The following is a 24,100-nucleotide window of genomic DNA, read 5'->3' on the forward strand; positions in this document are numbered from 1 at the left end:
GGCTTTTGTCCTCCCATAGCATCTTACAGCCTTTTTTATTCACTTCTATTTAAGAAAAGCTGCTGCTGCAAAAATGAACACATGACACAAATGACACAGTGTCACAGTGAATCAACTCTTTGAATTTTGTCACCAAATATCAACAGTATGTATATATGTATAATATATACGTACTGTATGTGAAACAGGGAAACAAAGCAGCATCCTGCAAAAGACTTGAGCTCTCAGATAACTTTGACCAAGGTGGTACTAGCTACTAGCTATGCAGGGTGGCCAAACCTTTTCCTTTTCTGTCATTTTGAAAATGTAAAAGATGGAGAAAAAAAAGAGATAATTTCATCTTCAACTTCATGTTCACATTAATAGAAATTTTGACCAGAGGTGGCCAAACTTTTACATGACACTTTCGCATGCCACCATGTGTGTGTGTGTATACTGTATATATATACACACGACATGAGACAATATAGGATATCTTGGCATATGGATTGACATTTCAGAATCATACAGATTGTCACATTAAAAGCTGCAGTATTTATTTATGTACAATGTAGGTTTATGTTATTTCAAAATGATCAGAATGTGATATAAAACCTGGATAGTAAGCTGCCACTCTGCCTTACATTTACAGTCATTTTCCCAGTGGCCACTCAAGTTATTGCAGTGAAAAATTCCCTGTGGCCCCAAAAAGCCATCAACCACTAAACCACTATAGTAAAAGATGAACAGTCCTGGACGTCTCTCTTTGTCATTATGACTTCAGTTTGCACTATGCTAAATGTTCAGGGTCATTTAAATCAAGTCTAAAAAGATCATTTTGATTATATATAATGAAAATGCCTCTATCTATCTATCTATCTATCTATCTATCTATCTATCTATCTATCTATCTATCTATCTATCTATCTATCTATCTATCTATCTATCTATCTATCTATCTATCGTGTGTATGTATGTGTGTGTGAGCTGTGACTCTTTCTCATGTGTTTATTATATTATGGCTCATGAGTGCTGCTACAGTACATTAGGATATTTTCAAGGAGATGGTTGACTATGACTTTCAAAGCAGACCTGTGCTTGTGTAGAGCAGCTGGTTCTATGGTTTGTATACACCTGAAGTAGCAACAAGATGTTTAGCTTTTAAAAACTGTTTTATTGAAAGTCGCGTTTCGCTCAATAGCTTCATATTGATTTTTTTTAATTTACCAGATATTAAATGAAACAGAATGGTAACCCTAGCTTATTGCATTTTATAATGTGAATAATCAACTCAGTAGGTTTTATAAGTGAAATCCTGACCTGCGAGTAAGAGATAAAACAGACATACAGTACACAGTGTTTGAAAGAGAAGCTGGGAGCTGTGTTCCTTCAAGCCTTGCCTGACACAGGTCTCTCTGCAGTAGTGGCCTGCTTCTGGAGGTTGTCAGTGAACAGTGGAGGGGGGTGCTTTTCCTTGGAGACTGTGACAAGATAAAATAATGAAATCAAGTGAATGGATAAAAGCGGGAACACAGGCAGCCTCCTCTTCCACTCCATCTACCTCCACCCCGAGCACAAACGTTAAACACCAGCAACTATGTGAGATAAACTTTTTTATACGGGAGTGGATTACAAAACAGGCCTCTCTCATTAACTCTCCACTGTCCCTGCCTGCTTCTTTGGAAACAATGACTGGGAAAGCATTTGTTCCTGTGTGTAATTAGGCAGCCAATTAACAGCTCTAAGGTAGGGGCCTTCATTCTTCCGCTCACACACACACACAAATACACATTTGTATGATTCCTCACACAGTTTCTTTTTACATCCAACACAGAGAGGAGGATGTGTGTTCTCAAGCTCAGGGCATTACTACCTCTCCCTCCGTCGCTTTGTCTGGCCTCCTTTTTCTCTGTCAAGCTAAAAAAAAAAAGATGAGGGAACAGCATAAAAAAACCCACCCAGGATTCCTTGTTGGGCCAGTTCTTCCTCTATAGAAATCAGACGGTTGTATTTAGTCATCCTCTCAGCACCACTCAGACCTCCCAGTTTGACATAGTCCAGCCCCAAACCTACAGCCTGTGAGAGGAGAAGAGCAGGAGACTGTGAGACACAAACTGGTAATGAGGAAACATGTGATGCTCACTGTCCAGATGCTCGGCAAAAAAGCTTTACTGATTCCAACTGACAGAGGACATCATATTGTCATCTTTAAAGGGATATTTCAACATTTTGGCAAACTTGCCTATGGTAATCCCTATAGTCTTGGGAATAGGTTCATTACCTTTAATTGTCGGTGCAAGCTGTTTTTAGATCGGTGGGCCAGAGACGTGAGCTGCTCAGCTAACGCAACGGAGGCTCATGGTATTTCCACATTTCCCTCATCAAACTACAGTAAATACACAACAACTCCAAAACACTCTGGTGGACAAGTTGTGACGTGCACATTCACCACGCTATGAGATAATAACGTATAATGATGTAACATTACAACAAATGAAGCAAATACTGAACTACTTGCTTTTGAAGTAACTCCCCCCAGCAGCCGTGTCTTGAATGTAGTTCCGGCTACACATTTGCCTCAAAAACAACTCTGTCTCATAAATGTTACATTAAAGGGACAACGAGGAGTTTCTAATCGGTTATAAAAAAGTCTCATGTTAATGTGGATGAATCTCCGCTACCCACACTTGTTAATGGGCCCATTTTCGATAAATATATCATTCTGTCTCTATCATTATTTTGTTACTATTAGTGGTGGCGGAGATGCTGGTCGAGCCGACCAGCGTTTCTTTACTTTCAGTTTCGCAACGAGTCATGAGAATAACGTAGCTGAATCGCCGTTTATGGTCGGAACTACGACGGTATGTGAACCTCTTTGAACCTCTGACTTTAATTATTGATGAATGAAAACATGAGTCCGTCTTGCGCCGGTCAAAAGAATTTTACGGTGTGCGCGGAGGCTCATAAATGTAGTGTGAAAACGCTTCGCTTTTCCAAAACTCCTCGTTGTCCCTTTAAGATTCAAGATTCAAAGAGTTTATTGCCATGTCAACAAGTCAAATCAAGTTGATAGGAATGTGTCTTGGTTTTTGCTCTCACAGAAAAACAATACAGTACTCCCACCACATACACCACAATAAATAATACACACATGAGTTTGATGAGGGAAAGCTGGAAATACCGTGCGCCGTGCAGAGCTAGCGTCTCTGCCCCACCGATCTAAAAACAGCTTGCACTGACAATTAAAGGTAATGAACCTACTCCTGCTGGATTTGCCAAAAATGTTGAAATATCCCTTTAAATATTTTCAGGAGAACTCCTCATCAAGTAAAAGGAGTCAAGTCAAAACTGAATTTTACAGAATACTCCTTGAAATATATTTGCACTGTGAGGTGCTTTCAGTTATAATAATAATAAATTAATAATACATTTTATTTGTAAAGCACTTTTCATAAAGTAATCTCCAGGAATGCACTCTGGGGTCAAAGTGCTGCTGTTCCTGGTGTAGAGGTTAGCCCGCCTGACCCACCCATGCAGGTCGTGGTCCAGGTTAGGCCTGGATCTCCCCTCAGGTCCAGGCATAGAGACAGTTTTGTGTTTCTGCTGCACTGAAGCAAAGTGTCCTCCATCATTCCGACATGAAGAAGGTTGGAGAAAGCAGGACACTTCTACATAGATCTGGACCTGGACTAAGTGGGACATCGAGAGAGGGAAAACAACTTACTATATCTGACAGTGAGTCATTATCACAGGGCTCACTGGACGTTGTACCCAGTAACACTGAACCTGCAGGTGAACAACACACACAGTTACACAATTAGCATTGAAAACAATCATTCACAAATGATTTTGATATTAATGATCAATGTATGGTAGCATGACTGATGCTAGCTTAAAGCTTCAGTTGGTAACAATTGGCAGAGTTTTACAAAGGGACCTGATGGTGTTTTGTCTTGAAATTCCCAACCAAGTCGCAGAGTTTACTTTCACTTTCGTCAGTTTACCAACTGGAGCTCTTGAGCTGCTTCAATCATGCAGCACTGGCTGGCTACAAGAACTGCCTGCATGTCTGCTGTGTTCCACATAAATCTACAGTAATCTACTCTACTGCCACATTTTCCTTTTTCCCTGGGTCAGAAGAAAATGGCTAGAATTCACACATTTTGAGTAAGGGGGCCTTTCAAACATCAATCTGGCAATGCACACTGGTAGACTGACTGGTCACCTTGCTGTCAGAAAAAGTGGTCCCTTTATTTTAAACTGTTGGTGCATTTCCTCCTCGAAAGTAAATATTCAAATCTCCACTGGTAGGTTTGTTATACAAGGTAAGATTATTGGTTCTGGAATACTGAATAATTCTGGGTTAGATTACAGGTTGACTGTCAAAAGTCTAACATCCACACACTCCCCAGCTATGGATTAAAAAAAACAAACAATGCATTATCTACTGCAATAACACCATGCATTTGAGTGCAGTTGGGTATCTGCTTCATGGTCAGGTGCAGCCCAGACCTGAGCTCAACACTGATAACATGAACTTTCTCGTGAACGTGTAATGAATTGAAAAAATGTTTAGTAAATGCACCACAGGGTTGGTGAAGCAGATTGGTTCAGTACTAAGCAATGTAGAAAACAATGACCAGCTGCAGGGTTCCATCTGTCATTGGCTCCTTTCCAACACGTGTCACAAAGGAAACATCAACAATGTGACGTATATGCATCATGTAATTATGTCTTATTTACATCAATTTATACACTTAAAAATGTTGATGCTCTGTGGTACCTGTTGTTTCTTTATACACATATAGTATCTGCTCCTGGTGATGGTTTATAGGTGAAACTGAAAGCTTCAAATAGCATCTATGTCTTTTTTTAAAGTAACTGTAAACTCTTAAACGGTATAAACAGAAAGACAATGCTGTTTCTATGTAGAACTCTATCTGTGGGAGTTAATTTGAACAGTATTTTACTAATGTATAAATCAATCGATCCGTTACCTTGGTGCTCTGATGTGATGCTGATCAAATCACTGACAGTCGTCTCATCAGTGTGTTTTAAGATGTGACCGTTTACCCCCAGATGGGGCAGGGCCTTTATCTTGTGTGTGACATCAAAAAGCAGCGAGCACGAGTCTCCAATCAGACTGCTCAGCTTCTCCCATTGAACTTTGTCCTTATAGAGAAACACAACAAGGATATAAGATCATACTATAAACACATACATTTTATAGATATCTCATTAATTTCACAAACACACTTAAAGTGATAGTTCAGCTTTTTTGAAGTGGGGTTGTATGAGCTATAAATGGCCATTAGGTATATTACATAAACTGCAGTAGAAAGGTCTCTGCTCCCCCCACTGAGAAACACACAGACTGTTGTGAATGAAAGATTAATGACGATTAATCAGCGTATTTTCGCCGCCTACGAGAAGTCCCGTCTCAAAATAATCCACCAGTTCAAGAGTACGATCTTACAGTAGGTCAAAATTTACAATGCATCAGCTGGTCGGAAAAAAGTTTTCTTTTATCTGGAACTAACCAACTCACTCAGTACTCCTCCACACAGGCGGGGAGGGGGAGGGTTCTTTCTCCTGGCCCTCATACAACCCCACTTCAAAAAAGCTGAACTATCCCTTTAAAACACAAAAAATACTTCTAAAAACAACTACTCAACTCAGAATACTACTTGCATTCTTTTTATTCTTAGAGTGTGATTTAAGCTGGACCTCTGTGGTTGAACAGAATCTGTGGGTAACATTAATTAGGCAGTCAGGTCAGGTGTGATGCTGAGTCCAAGTATTCACGATAAACCAGTAGGAAAGGCAAGTACATCTATCACTATGGAAACCAATGCACTGCAACCAAATCTAACCTGCCCATGTCAACCTCTCAACAGTACAGTTCACTGTTAACTTATCTGCCCTAAATGCCCTAATCATTCTAACAACCAGGGGTGACAGACTACTGCCACCTCATTTTTACATGCCTTGATTCTTTCACATCTCAGTTATTGCATCACTAGCTGGTCCATGACAGGGGCCACAACTCTCACACCTGTGGAATCTCTCTACAAAAAAGCGTTAAAAATACTAAACCTGCTTAACCAGGGCTCTGCTTAATGGTGACTGCACAGTGCACTTCCAGGAAAGCCTCTTTTAGTCAAAATGTTTTATCATTCAAGGGAAGCATGATATGGAACAACTTACCTAGCCTCGTAAACCAGCCTCTCGCGGAAATGCATTTCATTTCATTTCTCGGGAGAGTCTGGCCTCATTCCCCCTGCAAGCGTTTGGGGTGGGCGGGAGCTGGACGGGAGTAGTAGCAAAGACGGTTTAATATCTTTGGTAGTAGCGTTGACAGACAACCCCATTCAGCCAATCAGCAAGTTGGTGTAGTGACGGGGCTTTGCACCAGTCGGTCCCTGATTGGCCAACGTGCTGTGTCAATCACAGCGGGCGACGCTGATTGGCTCGGCCTTCTGAGGGTTTCAGTCCAAACGCTTACAGCGGCAATGAGGCCAGACTCTCCCTCGGAATGAAATGAAATGCACTTCCGCGAGAGGCTGGTTTACGAGGCTACAGCTTACCCCCCTCCATAAGGGAATGCTCATTATTATAGTGTGGCGTGAATACTGTTGGTGATGACTGGGTGTGGTGTAATTGATTGATGTATGCACATCTGTTTGTCCCTGTGACTTCCTGTCATGTGGGGTGGTGTAATCCACCTGTGTACACGTGTCTGCTCCTATGACCTCCTATGACTCTATAATCTGTTTCCTTTTCTTCCTGTGACTTTGTTATGTGTGTATAAGCCTATGGCTAGAATCTGTCATATTTACATATAAATGTTCAATTATTTATTTATTTAAAGGTTTAAAAATCAGGGACAATGCACATTAATAAAAACATTTTAAAGGGACAACAAGGAGTTTTGGAAAGCGAAGTATTTCCGGCGCAAGACGGACGAAAGCGAAAACATTTGCCAAGAATGTTTTCACTGATCAAGAATGAAAGTCGGAGGTTCGAAGGCGATTAGATACCGTCGTAGTTCCAACCATAAACGGCGATCCGGTGGTGTTATTCCCATGACCCGCCGGGCAGCGTCTGCGAAACCGAAAGTAGGAAATGCTGGGCGAGTCAACCACTAATAATAATGACAAAATAACTATAAAGACAAAACAATATATTTATCGAAAATGAAACCATTAACAAGTGTGAGTGATGTAGATTCATCCACATTAATATGAGACTTTTTTTTATAACCAAATACAAACTCCTCGTTGTCCCTTTAACAAATGTAAACATGCCAGAATTAGCCTAAAGGCTATTTTACATCTGTTATACAATAATAAGTTCTGTCCCTATTTTAAATAAATACTCATAAGTTCTTAAAAATGTTATACAATTTAGTGCAATCAAATAATACAATATAATTTGCCAGTATCAGTCTAAAATATACTGTAAACACTTTTTCACTAAGAACTCACTGTTAGGCTGTTAGGAATTTGCCAGAATAGTTTTTACTTTTCTGCTCAACCCTCTGAATTGAGTGGGAACTACACAGAAACATGTACAATATACAAACAATGTTGAGAAAAGAATGATAGTGTTTTGAACTCACCTCTCTCCTGAACGGATTGATTAGAGCCACGATCGCTGGGTATTTGCTAACAAGGCTTTGGTACGTGTCCACTAATTCATCTGGAGACTTCAAAACTCCTGCTGTAACTTCATACTTTCCTTTAGACTGAGAGGAGGAGAGAAAACTAAGTCAGTCGTCCTCAGTGGTGTGATTCCACTGCATTCAGATTTGAACTGTCCTTTTTGATTGTATGAATTTTGAACCGATTTAAAGTCAGAGACCACCTTTCATCAACTTACATAGTCTATTAGCTCGCGTGCGGCACAGTTTAATGCTAAATGGATCTCTGTTCCCAGTGCCAGTCCAAGGTTAGCGCAGGCTTCAGAGATGAGATCCAGAGGCTGCTCGGGCCTCTCGTAGCCGACAGCTAGCGCTCCGCTGCTGTGCAGAGTTGCCTGAGTTGCCTCGAAACAAACACAAAAGGTTCACCTTTTCAACAAGATCTATATAACGTACTTTTCTCCATCCAGTGGTAATAAATACATTAACCCACAATGTTCTTTACATCTCCCCTCTTGAGAAACGTCTGTTGAAAAGTAGCTTACCTGAAGCTGCGTGTGACTGACAATGGATGAGTATTTATTCATTGGTCTGAATGAGACGGTTGTCATTTCAAGGTTTTTCGAGGATGAGTGTGTTCCACTCACCCTCTGCACTGTTTGCGTTATGAATGTAAGCGCTAGGGGTCACTGAACAATGCAGGCTATAACAATGATACAGTAAAAATACTGCCTGAAGGAAAAGGCAAATTAAAGTATTGAATACATAATAAGCATTTCCAGGCCTGAATACCTGAGTTAATTTGGACATTACGCAAAGAAAAGCCATACACAAATGCAATTTTTTTGTGTGTATCTTTCGGGAAATGCTCAGTAAAAGAAAAGCTTTTGCCTCCACCTTTTGCATTCTCTACAATCATAAAGCCTGTGTGAACAGTTTCCATTCTTAAAGTGAATCAACAGCAGTGTCCCTCACCCCGGCTTTTGTTGAAGTGTTCATTATTCTCATCATCTCTTTCTGTAACTCAAGGATCATTGTGATGATCTGTTGAAGAAGTTCACAGTTCATTGCATTTTATAAACGTTATAGCAAATTGAATATTGAATAGCTGAGGTGCTTCGTCAATAATAACGCATGTCACAGTCACAACAAAGAAGGCAATGAACTTGCACAAATAACACAAACTTTTACACAGGGAGCACGTCTGTATCAACTGCCAACACAGTCAGTACGTTTACATGACACTTGAAAAAAATGAATTATTGCCTTAATCCGACTATAACTGGACAACTGAAGTGCATGTAAACACCTTAGTCCGACTGAAATCGGAGTTGGAGAACTCTGATTAAGACACCCAGATAATGCGATTGGAATTCGATTTTCTCCGTCATGTATACGCCTTAGTCGGACTGAAGCTGGACAATGCATGTGCGCATGCTCCACAACAGTAGAGACGGCACAAAGTGGAGCAGAGAAGAAAAAAAAAACCCAACATCAGCGCCGATTCAATGCATTTCACACAGCACAACCAGCAAGAGTGTTTTATTAAAAAAAAAAAAGAGAGAGAGAGAGAGAGAGAGAAAGAGAGGAAAAAAGGAAGCCTGTACCCTTTTCTCAGCGCAAATCCGGCCCAGACTGGTGCGTCTGGTCGGGAACTGCAGTTGAGAATTTATTATTAAGCTTACTAAGTTGTTTATATTCAGTTTTTTACGAGGTGACAGGAAAGTCAACAGGACAGGGGGCGTATTAACCCGCTGAAACAACGGGTGACGCCGCATGAGGGGGCGGACCCCGTCAGTTATTCGATTTTCTCAGTTGCATGTAAACTGAGACAAGGACAGAAGTCCGACTTGACGCCAAAATCGAATTTTGAGCATAGCTCGATTAAGCTCTGCATGTAAACGTACTGACTGAGACGTGGACCAAAGGCAGAGCCTGTAACAGAGGTGTGGGTGAGAGCGGTGTGTGTACTTGTTTGACTCGTTGTCCCGTCTTGGGGATCAGGATGACTTCCTCCAGCAGGTTCAGTTTTCCGGGAGACGTCTTCCCACAGCTCAGCAAAGTCACCAAGGATACAGGGACGTGAAACTGTGTTGGAGTCTGGACAAAGTGTTGAAGACGTCATTAAATGTTTCTCACAGTTTGTGTAGTATTTTTTTTTTTTTACGATTGTGTGATCTAACCTCTTGGTTCTTAAGCGCTGCTATGTGTCTGTACAGAGGGAGGCCCTGTAACTGTGCTGCAGCTCTAGCAATAGCCAGAGACACCGAGCCGATGGCGAAGCTCCCGGGCACAACTGGTTCTAATGGCTCTGCTGGAGGGAACGGTTTCTCTGCAGTGTTGCTCTTTTTACCTGTGCAACGAGGTTGGGATTCATTAGAGAAACTCATGAGACATGGGAACAGACCCAACACCTGCATAATGGAGACAATGCAAAGTGCTAAACACTTGGCAACACACAGCCATGTGCAGGGTGCTCCTGGCAAGCATTGTTACATTGAACTGACTGTCTGGTTGATGAAACCAGTTTGAGACGTTTGTTAGTTCCGGTGAGCGGGCAACGACAGTATTCATTTTGAGACAACACTAACCGCCGAACTTTGCGCACTACAGAAGTACATAGTGCACATACTGTATTATGACAGTGTACTCATGGAAGTATTTGAATTGAGACACAGACCAGGTCTCAGCTGTGCAGTTAGTGAGTTTGTGGCCACTTCTGTTTCTGTTCTAGGTTGACATCTTGCTGGTCAAAACGTGAAACAAATTTTAGTTTACTAGGTTTACTTATTTAGTTTTAGTGTATTAAAATGACTTTTTTTTTCTGGAACAATCCCAAAGCCAATGGAAAATCCATCTGATGATGGCTTCAAGCTGACACGTCTTTGTTCTTTGCCCCTGTACAAGAAAACTATTCATCTGTGACTCAGAGCTTTGTTCATTCTCTTTAGATAACAATGCCTGAGTATTTTGACATTGTATTGTCCACCAATGGAAAAACACCTTTTGCTTTTTGTAAAACCGGCAAGACGCCAACTGTTGTATTGGTCACCAAAAATATGCCATCTAAAGACAAGCTACATAGACATAGAGATAACTCAAGAACAATTATTTTAAAATCTATGATTTTGTAAAATATGTAAAATATTTGCTTTGGAAAATAAATGAAGAGTTGAATGAGTCTTGGAATCTAGATTATGATGCATTCAGTAACTGACTTCCGGATCACATGGAGGGGAAAGCTTCTAACAGACATGGTAAACCCAAATGTGTGGAGAGAGTCAATGAGGAACGTCTGGTTGAGGCCCCTGTCCATGAGGTCTACTTCCACCTCTGGAGGAATTTTACATACACTGGGGGAAAGTGGGACATGGAGTCTAGGTGGACCAGGTTCAGAGTCTCATTATCAGAAGTGGCTGGGAGCTGGGTCCTCAAGGTCACTGGTGCCTGTCAAGGAGGCAACCTGAGGACCCGCTGGTGGAGACCAATGATGAGGGAAGCCGTCAAGCTGAAGAGGGAGTCCTTTAGGTCTGGGCTGAAGCAACAGGAGAGGAGGATGGACTTTGTTTAAATGGCTTGACTTCATGGAGGAGGACTTTTGTCTGGCCTCAAGGAACTTCTGGAAAGCTGTTTGTCAACTCAGAGAGGGGAAGCAGGACCGATTAAGGCTGTGTTCAAGAATACTCCCAGTGAAAGCTCCCAGTGTCTCAGTTCACGGCTCTGCCGGTGTCAGTCTTGCGCGATTTGCATTGACACCCAGTTCACGGCTCTGCATTTGCACTGACACCGGCAGAGCCGTGAACTGAGACACTGGGAGCTTCCGCTACAAACAAGCTTAAAATATAGACTTATTTAATTTTTTTATAATTTCTCATGTTGGGGCTTCAATACAAGAGGGACATTACATACGAGCAGTATGGAGGTATTTGGATGTTTTTTGGTGTGTCTTTTTGGACGAAGAAAAGTGAGCCCCGTTCGCAACCGTCGTATGGACATGCAGTGTTGCGCCGAGCCCCCCTGTAACTCCAAAAAGGCACGGATGACTCTGAAACTTCTCCCAGCCCTTAGTCGACATGAGGGTGAGTAGATAATGAGTGAAATTTGAATTTTGGGTGAACTATCCCTTTAATATCACATATTGGGAATTACTGCTCCAGAACTAGTTGCAATTAGTCCCCACCCTACCTTTATCAGCAGTCTTCTTGTCTTTGGCCTGTGCAGACGGTGCAGAAGTTAGAACCATCTCAGACTCGCTGGGTGAATGACTCTCTTCCTCCTCAGCGTTGGGGATGTCTTTCTCCTCCCCGTACCAAGCCAGGAAGAAATTACTGTGAAATTAGTGAAACAAGATCATAAAGGAAACTCTAAAAGAAGACTGCATGTTCATGGTTCAGGATAAAATACGCAAGGTGCCAAATGAATATGTGAAAGTGTGTAGAACTTCAGAATATTTGTGTCACCTATAATACATAACAACAACAGTGGTCTGCCTGAGGTCAAACTTATTTAACATCACTAAGGAGGCACCACTCTAGCACACAAATACAAGGATTTCATGCAGATGACACTTTCTTGAAAATCTAGTTGTAAGCCACATGCACCATTAGACCTTTCAAAATACTATATTTTAACCAAATGAAGGAAGGAGTCATTGGATATCTGGATCTTTATAAGAAAAACAAAAACAAAAGGGCGGAATTAAAGAACAGCTCAGCTCTGATCTCCTGGAAGCTTCCTGTCCTGTGTCTGCTAAGGAGCACGGGTCAATCACTGATTAGCGAGGAGTGAACTTTTTAGATGAGCTGACAACAGCTATGGTCATGTGTGTAAGCATCATCATTCACAACCTTTTAGCTTTACTCAGTCAAAACTGCACATTGTAGTATTTGATTTTTATCACATTTTGTTCGTGCAATTATGATATTGACCAGTGTTGTATCATATCACAAATTTTTCTCATGCTGGCTTTCTGCAACCCAGACTGCTTCTGGGAAGACTTTGTGGTACATGCTCTACCAGTCGAGTCAGCCTGGTACCCAGAATCAACGACTTTTAAAATGAATCCAATCCACTTTATTTATGTTTCAACTGCTTTTTATCCCCCAGTCTGTTTGCTATGGCGATCAGGGTATAATTCAACTGCTGGTAAAAAAACATCTGGTTCATGAATGATTAGATAAACAATGATTTCTGCTAAACGAAGCAGCAATTCCCACCTGTCAGGATCTAAAGGATTATTCAGAGCAACACACAACTAAGCTTTCTAAAACTGGATTTGTCAGGAATCAGGATGACTCTTTAAGCACAGCAACTGAAAAGAATTCAACTTAGTAATGTATGTTGTAGTATTAAATTAGTTATACAAAAAACAAACAAACAACTCATAAACAAGGTTTCAGTCAGGGATGCAAGCCTCCAGATTGACTTGAAAAAACATCTGAACGTTACCTGAGAATGTGGTCAACACCTGATTGGTCGCAGGGGTTTTGGTCCTTCAACATGTTGGTCAGAGGTTCATCGACCCATTGCACAGCAGTTATCACATGGTCACACCACTCCTGGCTATTGGGCTCTTCAGATTCAAAGTGGCTGGAGACTGCAGCTGAGGCAACACTCTGAACACAAACACAAAAAAGAACAACTTCAAAGAGTCAGGGGAGGATTTTCCACTTGGACCCGATAAAGGAGACTAACAAGATCCTCAAGCAGGCGGCCATAAAAGACCCCACCAGGCCATAGGTTATGTAAACTCTGAATGGTATATTCTTTCATAGTATTTTCATGATGAACTAAAAGTATAAAAATATATATATTTTATAATTAAAAAACCAAATGATCTCTAATTACTTCAATATGAAATTGTAAGATACACAGAATTCAGATGGGCCATCTGTGCAAACATAAAACATATAGCAGGCTGGTACTACCATATTGTTTGCTCTATTATATGGCGGGCCAATATTCATTAATTCTGCTCACCAGCTGGCTGGATATGGAATGAGAGGACTGCCTACCATATTCAATTGCTGCTATTGTAATGCTTCCTAAGCACCTTAATTAAGCATGCTACAGTTAAAACCCCATCATTGACAGTGCCATTCAGATTTGGGGACAAAGAGCAAAACAATTTATACTATAACATGTTAGGGTATATATTCAGGATACATTTGCATTGTTTAAGCAGCTTAAGTATAGGCTACCAAAGATGATTTCTATCTGCAGGTGAGACACCTTGTGAAGACTCATCTTGACAATTTGTAGATTAAACAAATGTCTGATGGACTGTTCAGTAAAAGGATGTGCAGTTTTAGTCATGTTGAGATATTGCAACAAAGTGGACGAGTGCATATTGGCAGTATAAAAGGAACTGGGAGGGCAAACTAGGAATAGTAAGAGTAGATAACAGCTGGAGCAAGGATCTGAGCTTTGCTAATCAATGTTCTATTCATGTAAACCACTGTCTGATTCAGTTTGATGTCCTACAAAGACTGCATACTCAAAGGTGAAATTAAATGAAATATTCCATCATGTATCGTCAATGTTCCAGCTCCTGTCCTTTGGTCACCAGTGTGAATAGACACATATTTCCCTGCTATGGAAAATGAAAAGTCTTGAAAACAGCAACTAATCCACCTGGAAAGAATGTGCTGCACTGAGTTGTTGATTTGATGACCTGTAGTACAAACTGTAAAAACATCTGGAATAAGATCATCACTTTTGCATGTGCATGTGGAACATCTGTTAGTTATTCCTGCAAGCACATGAGCGTCCATTCAGGCTCCTGGTGCTTGAAAACTGACCATCATGGGGCCAGATGAATGACTCCACAAAGACGTCTGGACATCATTTCCTCACATGAGTTTAGTATTGATTAACAGCGTGAGGTACCGCGCGTACATGATTTTACAAAGTAATCCAAGTTACAGTGAATTACATGATATCACCGCCAGGGTCGTAATGTTGTACTGAATATTATCACGGCTGTGATTCCCTCATGTGGCTGCAATGAAATCACAGCTATGTTGATTTTCAGCATCGTGACCTTGTGTGACATTTCATACAATAGTTCTATGGATGCAATGTAGTTAACAGTAACAAGTACAGATTTTTTACTTGGTTATGCCATCATAAATAGTTCCACATGTGAACTGGCACTTGACTGTTGCTAAGCAACACATAAATACTTCCCACACCTGTTTATGGTAACAGAGAGCATCCAATTATCTGTTGATTGATCTACAGAGGAACCTAGAAGAGTAATCTGTTCTTTTAATTAATCAATATAAGATTTGTGTAACTGCCCATAATAACTGTACAAAAACACAGTATTTCAAAGTTACATGTTATTTAATCATTTTAAAATCTGTACTTTTTTTGTTGTTGTTTTAATTGCATTTGTGTGCTACACAGATGAAGATATCTTAATTAATATAAGTTATTATACTCATTATTATCTCTCTGGCCCTGAGGAGTAATACTGTGGATGTCTGCTTATTGACTGGGCCAACTGTGTCACCATGACCTTGGTTCTGACCTAACATCTCCTACTGCCTTTTTTCTGATACTGTAAATAAGTGGAATGGAAGGGGTCAAGCAGGGTTAGTGTCTTGATTGCCACTGTTTTTGCTCACTTTTTGCTTCCAGCTATTTATCTTCACATGAGAGCCTAATGCATGTTTGAAGGGCCCCCTCATTTTCAACCATTAGCACATCGCTAATGAATCACATCTCCTTTGTTAAATCTTTATTTGTACAATCTTTATGCTGAAAGCATACACTGAACTGAATATCCAGAGTCTCACATGAGCCAATCCAAGCTGTTGACAAAGCAACCATTCATCTGGACTGTCCTGTAGCCACAAGGCAAGATGTGGTACGAGTTTTACCTTTTCCTTGTTGTGGACGATGCAGAAGACCTCCACCTCAATGGACAGCTGCCCACTTGTGTCATAAACCTCCCTTCCCTTCAGTCTGTGTATCCTTGGCGGTGCAGAGAGGTTTGCAAAGTAATTTGCCTAAAGTGATGAAAAAGACATTTTTAACCACAGTGAGTTGTGGCCACACCACACTCAGAAACCCCAGATTCTGCCATTATGCTGCTTTTAAATTGTTCTTTGTCATTAAAATCAACCTTTGCACACAGAATAGACATTGTGGCAAAATTCATATTGGTAACAGCAAATGAAGCGACAAACAGCAAAATGTGGTGATTGTGAATTTTAATGAAGTTCAAAGACTAGGAGCAAGTGAAAACCCACTTCACCTGAGTTGTGTCAAACAGTCCCAGTTCTGATGGTAACAATATCCAATATCAAGGGAGTTGAGGACTTTAACTGGGAGTCATGGATGATTATGATTATCATAAACTACAATTTCCCATATCTGAGCTTTTGTTGGTGTCATCACATTCTAAGCTAACAAACCAAAGAGATTGGTATTGGTAATGTGAATTCCTTTCCACAAATGTTTCTATGAGTCTTGCATTAATAAGGTGGCATTCTGTAGATGAATACCTACACAAGCCATTGCTGACATAAGGTAGAACAGGTTTATTCTTTAAAGACCCACTCCCGTGAAAATCGTGTTTTCTGAGCTTTTCACATGTTCCTGTGGCATTTTTCTTGTGTTAGAGCACTTATCAGCAGAGAAGGAAGTGCAAAATTGCATTTCAGAGTTTTTCTGCCTTCAAACTGCTGTGAACCAATGGCAGACGCGAACTGGCAGTTTCAGGAAGACTGGAGTTGAGGGTGTCACAGCTCCAGGGGAGGGCACTAGTGCTACAAGCTCCCGCCCCGCTCTGCATCTGGCTCAGAGGTGAAAGCCTTCACAGCTCGGTGTAGCTGTCTAGGTATAACAGGTATAGCTCACCTGGTAGAGCAGCTTGCACTGTGAGCAAGGACTATGCACCAGTCTGGGATCGAATCCCAGTGTGGAGTTTTACATTAAACGCGCTGAATCTGTAATTGTACAATGTCCAGCTGTCAGCAAGCGGGGGGGTGGGGTGCGAGGAGGTGGCTGGGCGGGTGCAGAGCAGCGCAGTCTCCGCCCACCCTCCAGAGGTGCATTGCTAATGTGCATGGCTAATGAGCTGGTTTTAAAATGGCCGAAAAGGGTCGCGGGAGTGGGACTTTAAAGTCCCACTCCCGCTCTTAACACTTATCCCAAAGCCCAATAAGGACCCACTCCGCATAGATAACTGGAGACCTATTTGTCTCCTCAATAATGATTATAAAATTTTAGCTGGAATCTTTGCCAAAAGACTTAGAGCAGTACTGGATTACATTATTGATGAAACGCAAACAGGATTTATGAAGGGCAGACACATATCCAACAACATAAGACTTGTCCTGGATCTTATTGATTATGCTGACTACTGCCCTGACGATAGTTTTATTTTATTTCTGGATTTTCGCAAAGCATTTGATACCATTGAACACAAATTTATGTTTCAGGCGTTACAGAAACTTGGTTTTGGTAAGTACTTTTGTTCAGCAATCGAAACTATGTATAAGAAAGCAAACTGTTCAATTAAAATGCAGACAGGTACTTCCCCACGTTTTGATTTGAGCTGTGGAATCAGGCAGGGATGTCCTGTGTCACCATATTTATTTTTGATATGTGCTCAGTTGCTCTCTGACTTCATCAAGCAGAGCCCCATCAAAGGGATATCCATAGCAGGCAAAGAAATCATCATTAGTCAACTAGCAGATGACACTTCCTTATTTTTAAAAAATGCCTCACAAATTTCTGTTGCTGTTAACCGAATTTCAATTTTTTCCAGTGCATCCGGACTTCACCTGAATTTAAGTAAGTGTGAACTGTTACCACTTAAAAACTATTCTCTTTCATCTATCTCCAACATACCTGTAAAAGAGTCTGTCACCTATTTGGGAATCACCATCAACAAAAACACAAACAACAGATGCTCTCTGAATTTTACCCACATTATAGAAAGAACACAGAAAAAATTCAACTCCTGGTTTCAGAGAGATCTGTCCCTTCAGGGCAGAATTCTTTTATCTAAAGCAGAGGGCTTATCTCGGCTTACATACACAGCAATATCTCTGGAAGTAAATAAACAGACCACCACTGCCATTGACAAAATTCTTTATAACTTTGTGTGGAAAAACAAAATCCATTACATTAAAAAATCAAGTTTAATGAACTCATATGAGAATGGAGGTTTTAATTTTTTAGATTTCTCCACTCTTAAACAATTCAAAATCAACTGGATCAAACAATTCATCAGAAACCCAACTTCAATCTGGAACTTCATTCCCAACTATATATTTTCCAAAGTCGGTGGCCTTAATTTTCTGTTACTTTGTACCTACAATATTGAAAAACTTCCCATAAAACTAGCCAACTTTCATAAACAGATACTTCTTTCCTGGTCTTTGATTTATAAACATAACTTCACCCCCCACAGATATTATATTTGGAATAACAGGGACATACTATATAAACACAAATCACTTTTTCTAGAGAACTGGTTCACCCATGGCATTATTTTGGTTAGTCAGCTCTTCAATTCTAACGGCACACTATTATCATATTCAGAATTTTTAAATAAATATACACTTCCTATTCCTCCGAAAGAATATGCAATAGTATTTGATGCGATACCCTCTGGTGTGATTATGTTATTAAAAAATGTTTTGTTACCTGAGTCTGACCCCTTACCTCTGGAGCCTGTACAGACTGAAGTTGGTCGAATCTGCTTCTCAGCAAAAAACAACCGTACTGTACGTGCATTATTTCAAAAAGAAAACATCAGTACCCCCAATGTTGTCTCATACTGGAATAATTTATTCACAAACCTGATCTGGAAAAACATATGGTCCCTCCCCTACAAATATTTTATCACAAATAAAATCAAAGAAGTATCCCTTAAACTAATCCATCGTGTCTATCCCTCCAATGTATTTATGCAAAGATATAAAAAAGACATTAATGAACTCTGCTCATTCTGTAAACAGGCTCCAGAAGATTTTCAACATCTTTTCTGGTCATGTCCTCATCTGCAATCCTTTTGGAAAAATGTAACTACTTTTATCCGTCAACATTTCGACAAAAACTTTGCTTTGGACTATCAAAATGTATTGTTTGGTTTCTTTTCAGTCACGGCTTCCCAATTAAACCAATATTATATAATCAATTTGATATTATTTTTAGCCAAAGCTCATATTCACAACCGCAAATTTACAAATCAAATACTTTGCACTCACCGTTTCAGAAACGAAATCAAACAATACATCAACCTAATTAGTCAATCTGAAAACAAGAAAGCCATAAAGACCATAGCACTATTCTCTCTGTTTCCACGTTTTTGAATAGACCTCTGTTTGCCTAATATGAAATGTACATCCCTTGTTTTCTCCTGCCTGTCATGATACTATGTAACTGAACCTGTTGACATTATTCCATTTTTATTTGTAACCCCCTCATCCCTCATTTCACAATGTACATCCCAACTAACTATTCTTCAATAAAAAAAAAAAATAATAAAAAAAAAAATAAAGTCCCACTCCCGCGACCCTTTTCGGCCATTTTAATGAGCTGGTTTTAAAATGGCCGAAAAGGGTCGCGGGACCCTTTTCGGCCATTTTAAAACCAGCTCATTAGCCATGCACATTAGCAATGCACCTCTGGGGGGTGGGCGGAGACTGCGCTGCTCTGCACCCGCCCAGCCACCTCCTCGCACCCCACCCCCCCGCTTGCTGACAGCTGGACATTGTACAATTACAGATTCAGCGCGTTTAACGTAAAACTCCACATTGGGATTCGATCCCAGACTGGAACATAGTCCTTGCTCACAGTGCAAGCTGCTCTACCAGGTGAGCTATACCTATTATACCTTGACAGCTACACCGAGCTGTGAAGACTTTCACCTCTGAGCCAGATGCAGAAAAACACGAGTGGGTTGCCTGGAACGCTACAAAGTCGTAAGTTGTGACTTGAAGCTGTAATTTACGATTTCAAAAGCCGGCCTGGAACGCAGCATTAGCGAAAACGACCGGACCACTTACTTCTGCTTTAATTTGCTCTGTAATTTGAGTTAATGTTGAAATCCAACTAACATTAAGGTGCAGTGGAAAGGATGGTTTACCAGTCCCATGTCAAGGGAGTGTGGTTTATTTTAGCAACCCCATTTAAAAAAAAAAGTTTTACAATTTATTTTAAAGTTCCGGAAAATTCAAGCAGTACTTGAATGCGGCACTAGCTCCAGATGGTGCAGTCAGACTAAGGCTGTGGATGAATAGTTATTATTTGCTTAGGAGTGTTCTTAACTGAGTAAAATGACCCAGATCTCACCGGTGATAAGAGTTGGTTGAATTCTCTAAATGCTGAGGAATGGAGCTTCAATCCTCATTTGCTTTTGCATAGTACACTCTGGCCCTTCCTTTAGAAAAAGGAAGAGGATAAAATGCCTTTCCACAATCCATTGCCCTAGCACCACTGTGCCACTATCGTTTCACCACAGCAGACTGACATGAATGTAGAAACAGTAGACCATGACTGCTTCAAAACTGTTGAGCTAAAAAAAAAAATCCATAATGTATTCTCCCTCAGACACGGTTAAGAGGCATTCAGAATAACAAATGCATTGAACTTCAAGTTAACAAGTTAAGATGCTTCAGGGTCCTCGGTATGAGCTGGAAAATGTTGCTAAGGAAGAAGGATGTCCAGAACCTTCTGCTCAAACTGACCCAACCCCAGGTAAGCAGAAGATAGTTGTGTGTACTGTTTTATCATCGTGATAAAATAGTAAATGTTTTTTTCTCTAAATCAAAGGTCAAGTCTGTCAGATATCTCTATATTCTGTATTGAACGTAGCCTATAGTTTTACAAACTGACTGAATTGGTTTGATGATATTGAGGCTCAGTGGACTGATAAGCATACAGAAGGTTGGACCAAGATGTTATAAGAGGTGGTTGTTTAGTTACATAATGAATTTGATGTTGAAAAAAAGAATCAAGAATCTGTATCAAAGGTAAGGTATATAGCCTGACTCTCGCCAGACCCTTGTAGTTCCGCAAAGCTACGCTGAGCTCCGCACAAGGGTCTGGGACTGCTCCATAGGCGATTCATTTCAGAAGGCGGAGCCTTGTAAAAAAATCTTGTATGTGATTGGATAAACCACTTGTCCGTTATCTTGAATGACGTGCTACTTCAGCCACTCACTGCGAGCCGCCATTGTTGTTTGACTCAAACAGTCGCTTCAGCGCTACGTCACACCTCAGAAAGTCCCGCCCGGCGATCCTGATTGGTTCATTATTTTTTGCTCCGGGGAAGAAGTTTGCATTGGCCTCGAGTCCAGACCCTTGTGCGAAGCTGAGCGTAGCGCCTCTGGCGTAGCTTTGTGGAACTACAAGGGTCTGGCGAGAGCCAGGCTATAAGGTATAAGCACGATAATGAAAAGTCTTAAAGGGACGACGAGGAGTTTTGGAAAAGCGAAGCGTTTTCACACTACATTTATGAGCCTCCGCGCGCACCGTAAAATTCTTTGACCGGTGCAAGACAGACTCATGTTTTCATTCATCAATAATCAAAGTCAGAGGTTCAAAGAGGTTCACATACCGTCGTAGTTCTGACCATAAACGGCGATTCAGCTGCGTTACTCTCATGACTCGCCACGAAGGAAATGCTGGTCGGCTCAACCAGCATTTCCGCCACCACTAATAATAACAAAATAACGATAGAGACAGAACGATATATTTATCGAAGATGGAGCCATTAACAAGTGTGGGTAGCGGAGATTCATCCACATTAGCGTGAGACTTTTTTATAACTGAATAGAAACTCCTCGTTGTCCCTTTAATGAAGCTAAGTGAAGGTTCAGTCTCTTTGAGCATGCTCACTGAGTCACCTATCAATTTTCCCGCTACCCTCTCGCTCTTCTCCTTACTTGATTTTGTCCAATCACAGTCAGCCACCTTTCTCTCTTTCACCAATCAGTCATTAGCTCTCAAATTTTCTCTCTCTATCTGCTCTCATCCAGCTGTCATTTCAGCCAAGAATTCCCACAACCCACCTCCACCCCTTCACCTCAAGATCCCGGGGTCTAAGCGCCAAAGTTGTCTTCATGGGCATAGCCTAATACATGTTGTAATTTAATTTCACAAGCTGTCTTAGTATTCTTATTAGTCTGTCCTGAGGTCTTTTACAGTCTTGTGTGTTAATTTCCTTTAATGTTATATTATTTTGATTTATCTTTCTTGTTTGTTTTGTTCTTGTTTTTTCATTCCTATGGTGGTTAAATGTACAAAAAGTCTTTTTAAAAATCCTTCCTTTAGGAGGTGTTTTAAATTGTGGTCTTACAGCAGTGAATGTCACCTAGTTAGCTTCATAAGACCCTCTGAATTTTCCTACATATCTAGCTTTGTGTCACCAGGCTCCTCATACAGAGAGGAGAAGAGCCTGCATCATAATAGATCCATGATCCATGCTGGTATCCATTCACTCTGAATTTTGTCTGGATTCTGGTTCCGGTCTAGAGAGCCGCTCCGGAATTCACCAAATTCACCAAAGTAAAACAAAAAAAGAAGTGTTCAACAAAATAAAACTTATAAAAATTTCACAGCATTTCTATTAGCTTGATGCTTTTATTTTGACGGAAAGGCCTGTCTCCCTTCCGGTTGCTTGCCAAAACAGTAAACGGCCCCAGAGTCAGACCACATGAGAGCTCCTGAGGGAAAAATGACGCCACTAGAACGTCATCGTTTTTGCTGCACTAGCTAGTTGGTAAAGTTGTTAATTAAGCTAATTTAGCTGTAGAAAGTAAGATAAATTAGGATTAGCACAATCACCGCCGGACTGCCAGGCTACCTACAGTAGGCTATTAACAACAGTGAAAGAAACGGTCGTACCAGGAAGCCGTGAACGTCTCTGTGCTTGTGGAGGTAGAGCTCGTTGAGAGCTCCCTCTATCTGCTCCGGGACTCTGTTGACCCGGTAAAACTCCGCCGCTGCGCTTTTCATTTCATAGAAGTCCCGTTCCTCTTCAGAAACACGGCTGCTTACTCCTCGATAAGACATTGTTCATGCTTCGTCACCGTCTTTGTCGGCTTTGTGTTGTGTGTTACCATGGGAACGAGTCGGTCCAGCGCATGGTCCAGCGACAGCGAGGCACACAGGGAGATCAGAGACGCCGCTTCCTTGTCACGTCATGAATAAAACGCTGTGTTTAATTAGGAGGAGAGAGGAGTCCTGCAGTCTGTGTAACCTCTGCTTTTCAGAGAGGTGGGAATGCAAATAACGTTATAAAAAAATTTAACAAACAGTTTGCTTATGAGCTTTGTAATCAAATCGGGCATTTTCTACTGTTGTTGTGAGAAACCTGGGGCCAGTAAATAGAGGGCCAGTTTCTAGATTCCACTGTGGTTTGTAGCCTAGTCAGATACAATCTTAAGCCATAGGACCTAGGCTACTCTATTTAGGAGGGTTGGGGTCAAACCCGACTACAATGAATTCTGGGTAAATTAAGACTTTTTCAATATAAAGAAATAGCCAGTTTAGAGTGCAGTAGAACTGCATCCAACCAGTCAGCTCTATTACCCCTGTAGAAATGTTTGTCTTTTGGAAGAGTTCAACATTTACAAGGTCGTTTTGCTTTTGGTAAAGAGTGTAACAATAAAAAGGAAATGAAAATTCAGAAAAAAGGCTGCATTCTGTAAAAACTCTTTTTTTTTTCAAAGTTTTTTCTTTGTTCAACAAATTGAACAAATTATGAGCTATGTTCTTTGGGTTTAGCCTAGTTGGTCAGTGCTGGTGTCATTGATTACTATAGGCATGATTTTGCTTGTGGGTATGGTGTCAAATGTCTTTTTTTTCTTCTTCTTCTTTTTCTTTTTCTTTTTTTTTTTTTGACCTAAAATGAGTCAGTGTTTAGTTTTGTGAAACTGACTGACCAATCTTTTAGCAACATTAAGATTGAAACAACAACACAAACAGTCTGAAACCAATCCCTCCCATGACCGGTTGATAAACAGGTTAACTGAGCTGAATCTATACAGTTTAGATAGCCTAGGCCCTAGGGCCTACTGTACTGTAGGCTACTGTCAGTAACTGTATCCATCTGGACTGACAGACTGACTTTCACCATTTACTTTTTCAATAGCTTTGTGGTTATGTACAGTTTAGGCCTATGTGACATTGAGTTGCTGTGTGTTCATGTCACCAAAAACCTCATTAGCCTGATTCCATAACTCATGTAAACTGTTCTGCTAATCACTTTCCAAGGACATTCACTATGCACAATTACCCACAAGATATGCTTTTCTCTTTACGGCTGTTTGGCTGTAAATCTCAATTTGATTTGGTGAGTGTTCACCGCGTGACATGATGGTTTAGGTTTGACATCAGTAAAAACAAGCATGATCACTGTGGCGCCTAATTCATGCAGTCAGCAAATTAAGGTAGGAGACACATGTAAACAGCACAAGCAGTAACCTAAAGAAACACACACACACACACACA

At 40.7% G+C, this 24,100-nt stretch overlaps 1 protein-coding gene across 4 annotated transcripts; it reads right to left on the reverse strand.

Moving 5' to 3' along the window:
- Window positions 1-12: 12 nt before the first annotated feature.
- Window positions 13-22,748, reverse strand: eno4 (enolase 4). Of its 4 annotated transcripts, XM_085799041.1 has the most exons (14): window positions 22,493-22,748; window positions 15,508-15,636; window positions 13,070-13,236; window positions 11,807-11,949; window positions 9,805-9,974; window positions 9,593-9,721; window positions 8,597-8,665; window positions 7,861-8,025; window positions 7,601-7,726; window positions 4,977-5,151; window positions 3,704-3,765; window positions 1,938-2,055; window positions 1,335-1,460; window positions 13-65 (listed from the first exon to the last, which is right to left on the reverse strand). In XM_085799041.1, the coding sequence occupies exons 1-13, from the start codon at window positions 22,658-22,660 to the stop codon at window positions 1,369-1,371; spliced, it is 1,713 nt and encodes a 570-aa protein (XP_085655167.1). In that variant the 5' UTR covers window positions 22,661-22,748; the 3' UTR covers window positions 13-65; window positions 1,335-1,368. The 4 variants fall into 4 exon arrangements, with proteins under 4 accessions (XP_085655167.1, XP_085655166.1, XP_085655169.1 ...); XM_085799040.1 differs by lacking the exon at window positions 13-65 and having other exon boundaries at window positions 1,200-1,460; XM_085799043.1 differs by lacking the exon at window positions 13-65 and having other exon boundaries at window positions 1,221-1,460; window positions 7,861-8,016.
- Window positions 22,749-24,100: the final 1,352 nt, after the last annotated feature.

The sequence above is a fragment of the Trachurus japonicus genome, chromosome 15, assembly GCF_045865225.1.
Source record: "Trachurus japonicus isolate A0001 chromosome 15, Traja_1.0".
In the NCBI taxonomy this organism is placed as follows: Eukaryota; Metazoa; Chordata; class Actinopteri; order Carangiformes; family Carangidae; genus Trachurus; species Trachurus japonicus.

What these genes read in the sequence shown, in the direction of transcription:
- eno4 (XM_085799041.1), bottom strand. Translation starts at nt 22,660, where the DNA reads ATGTCTTATCGAGGAGTAAGCAGCCGTGTTTCTGAAGAGGAACGGGAC. An exon ending in GAGACGTTCACGGCTTCCTG is followed by an intron (nt 15,637 to 22,492) that starts GTACGACCGTTT and finishes TCATCACTTTAG; the next exon opens with GCAAATTACTTTGCAAACCT. An exon ending in CATCACATCAGAGCACCAAG is followed by an intron (nt 3,766 to 4,976) that starts GTAACGGATCGA and finishes GTTCACCTGCAG; the next exon opens with GTTCAGTGTTACTGGGTACA.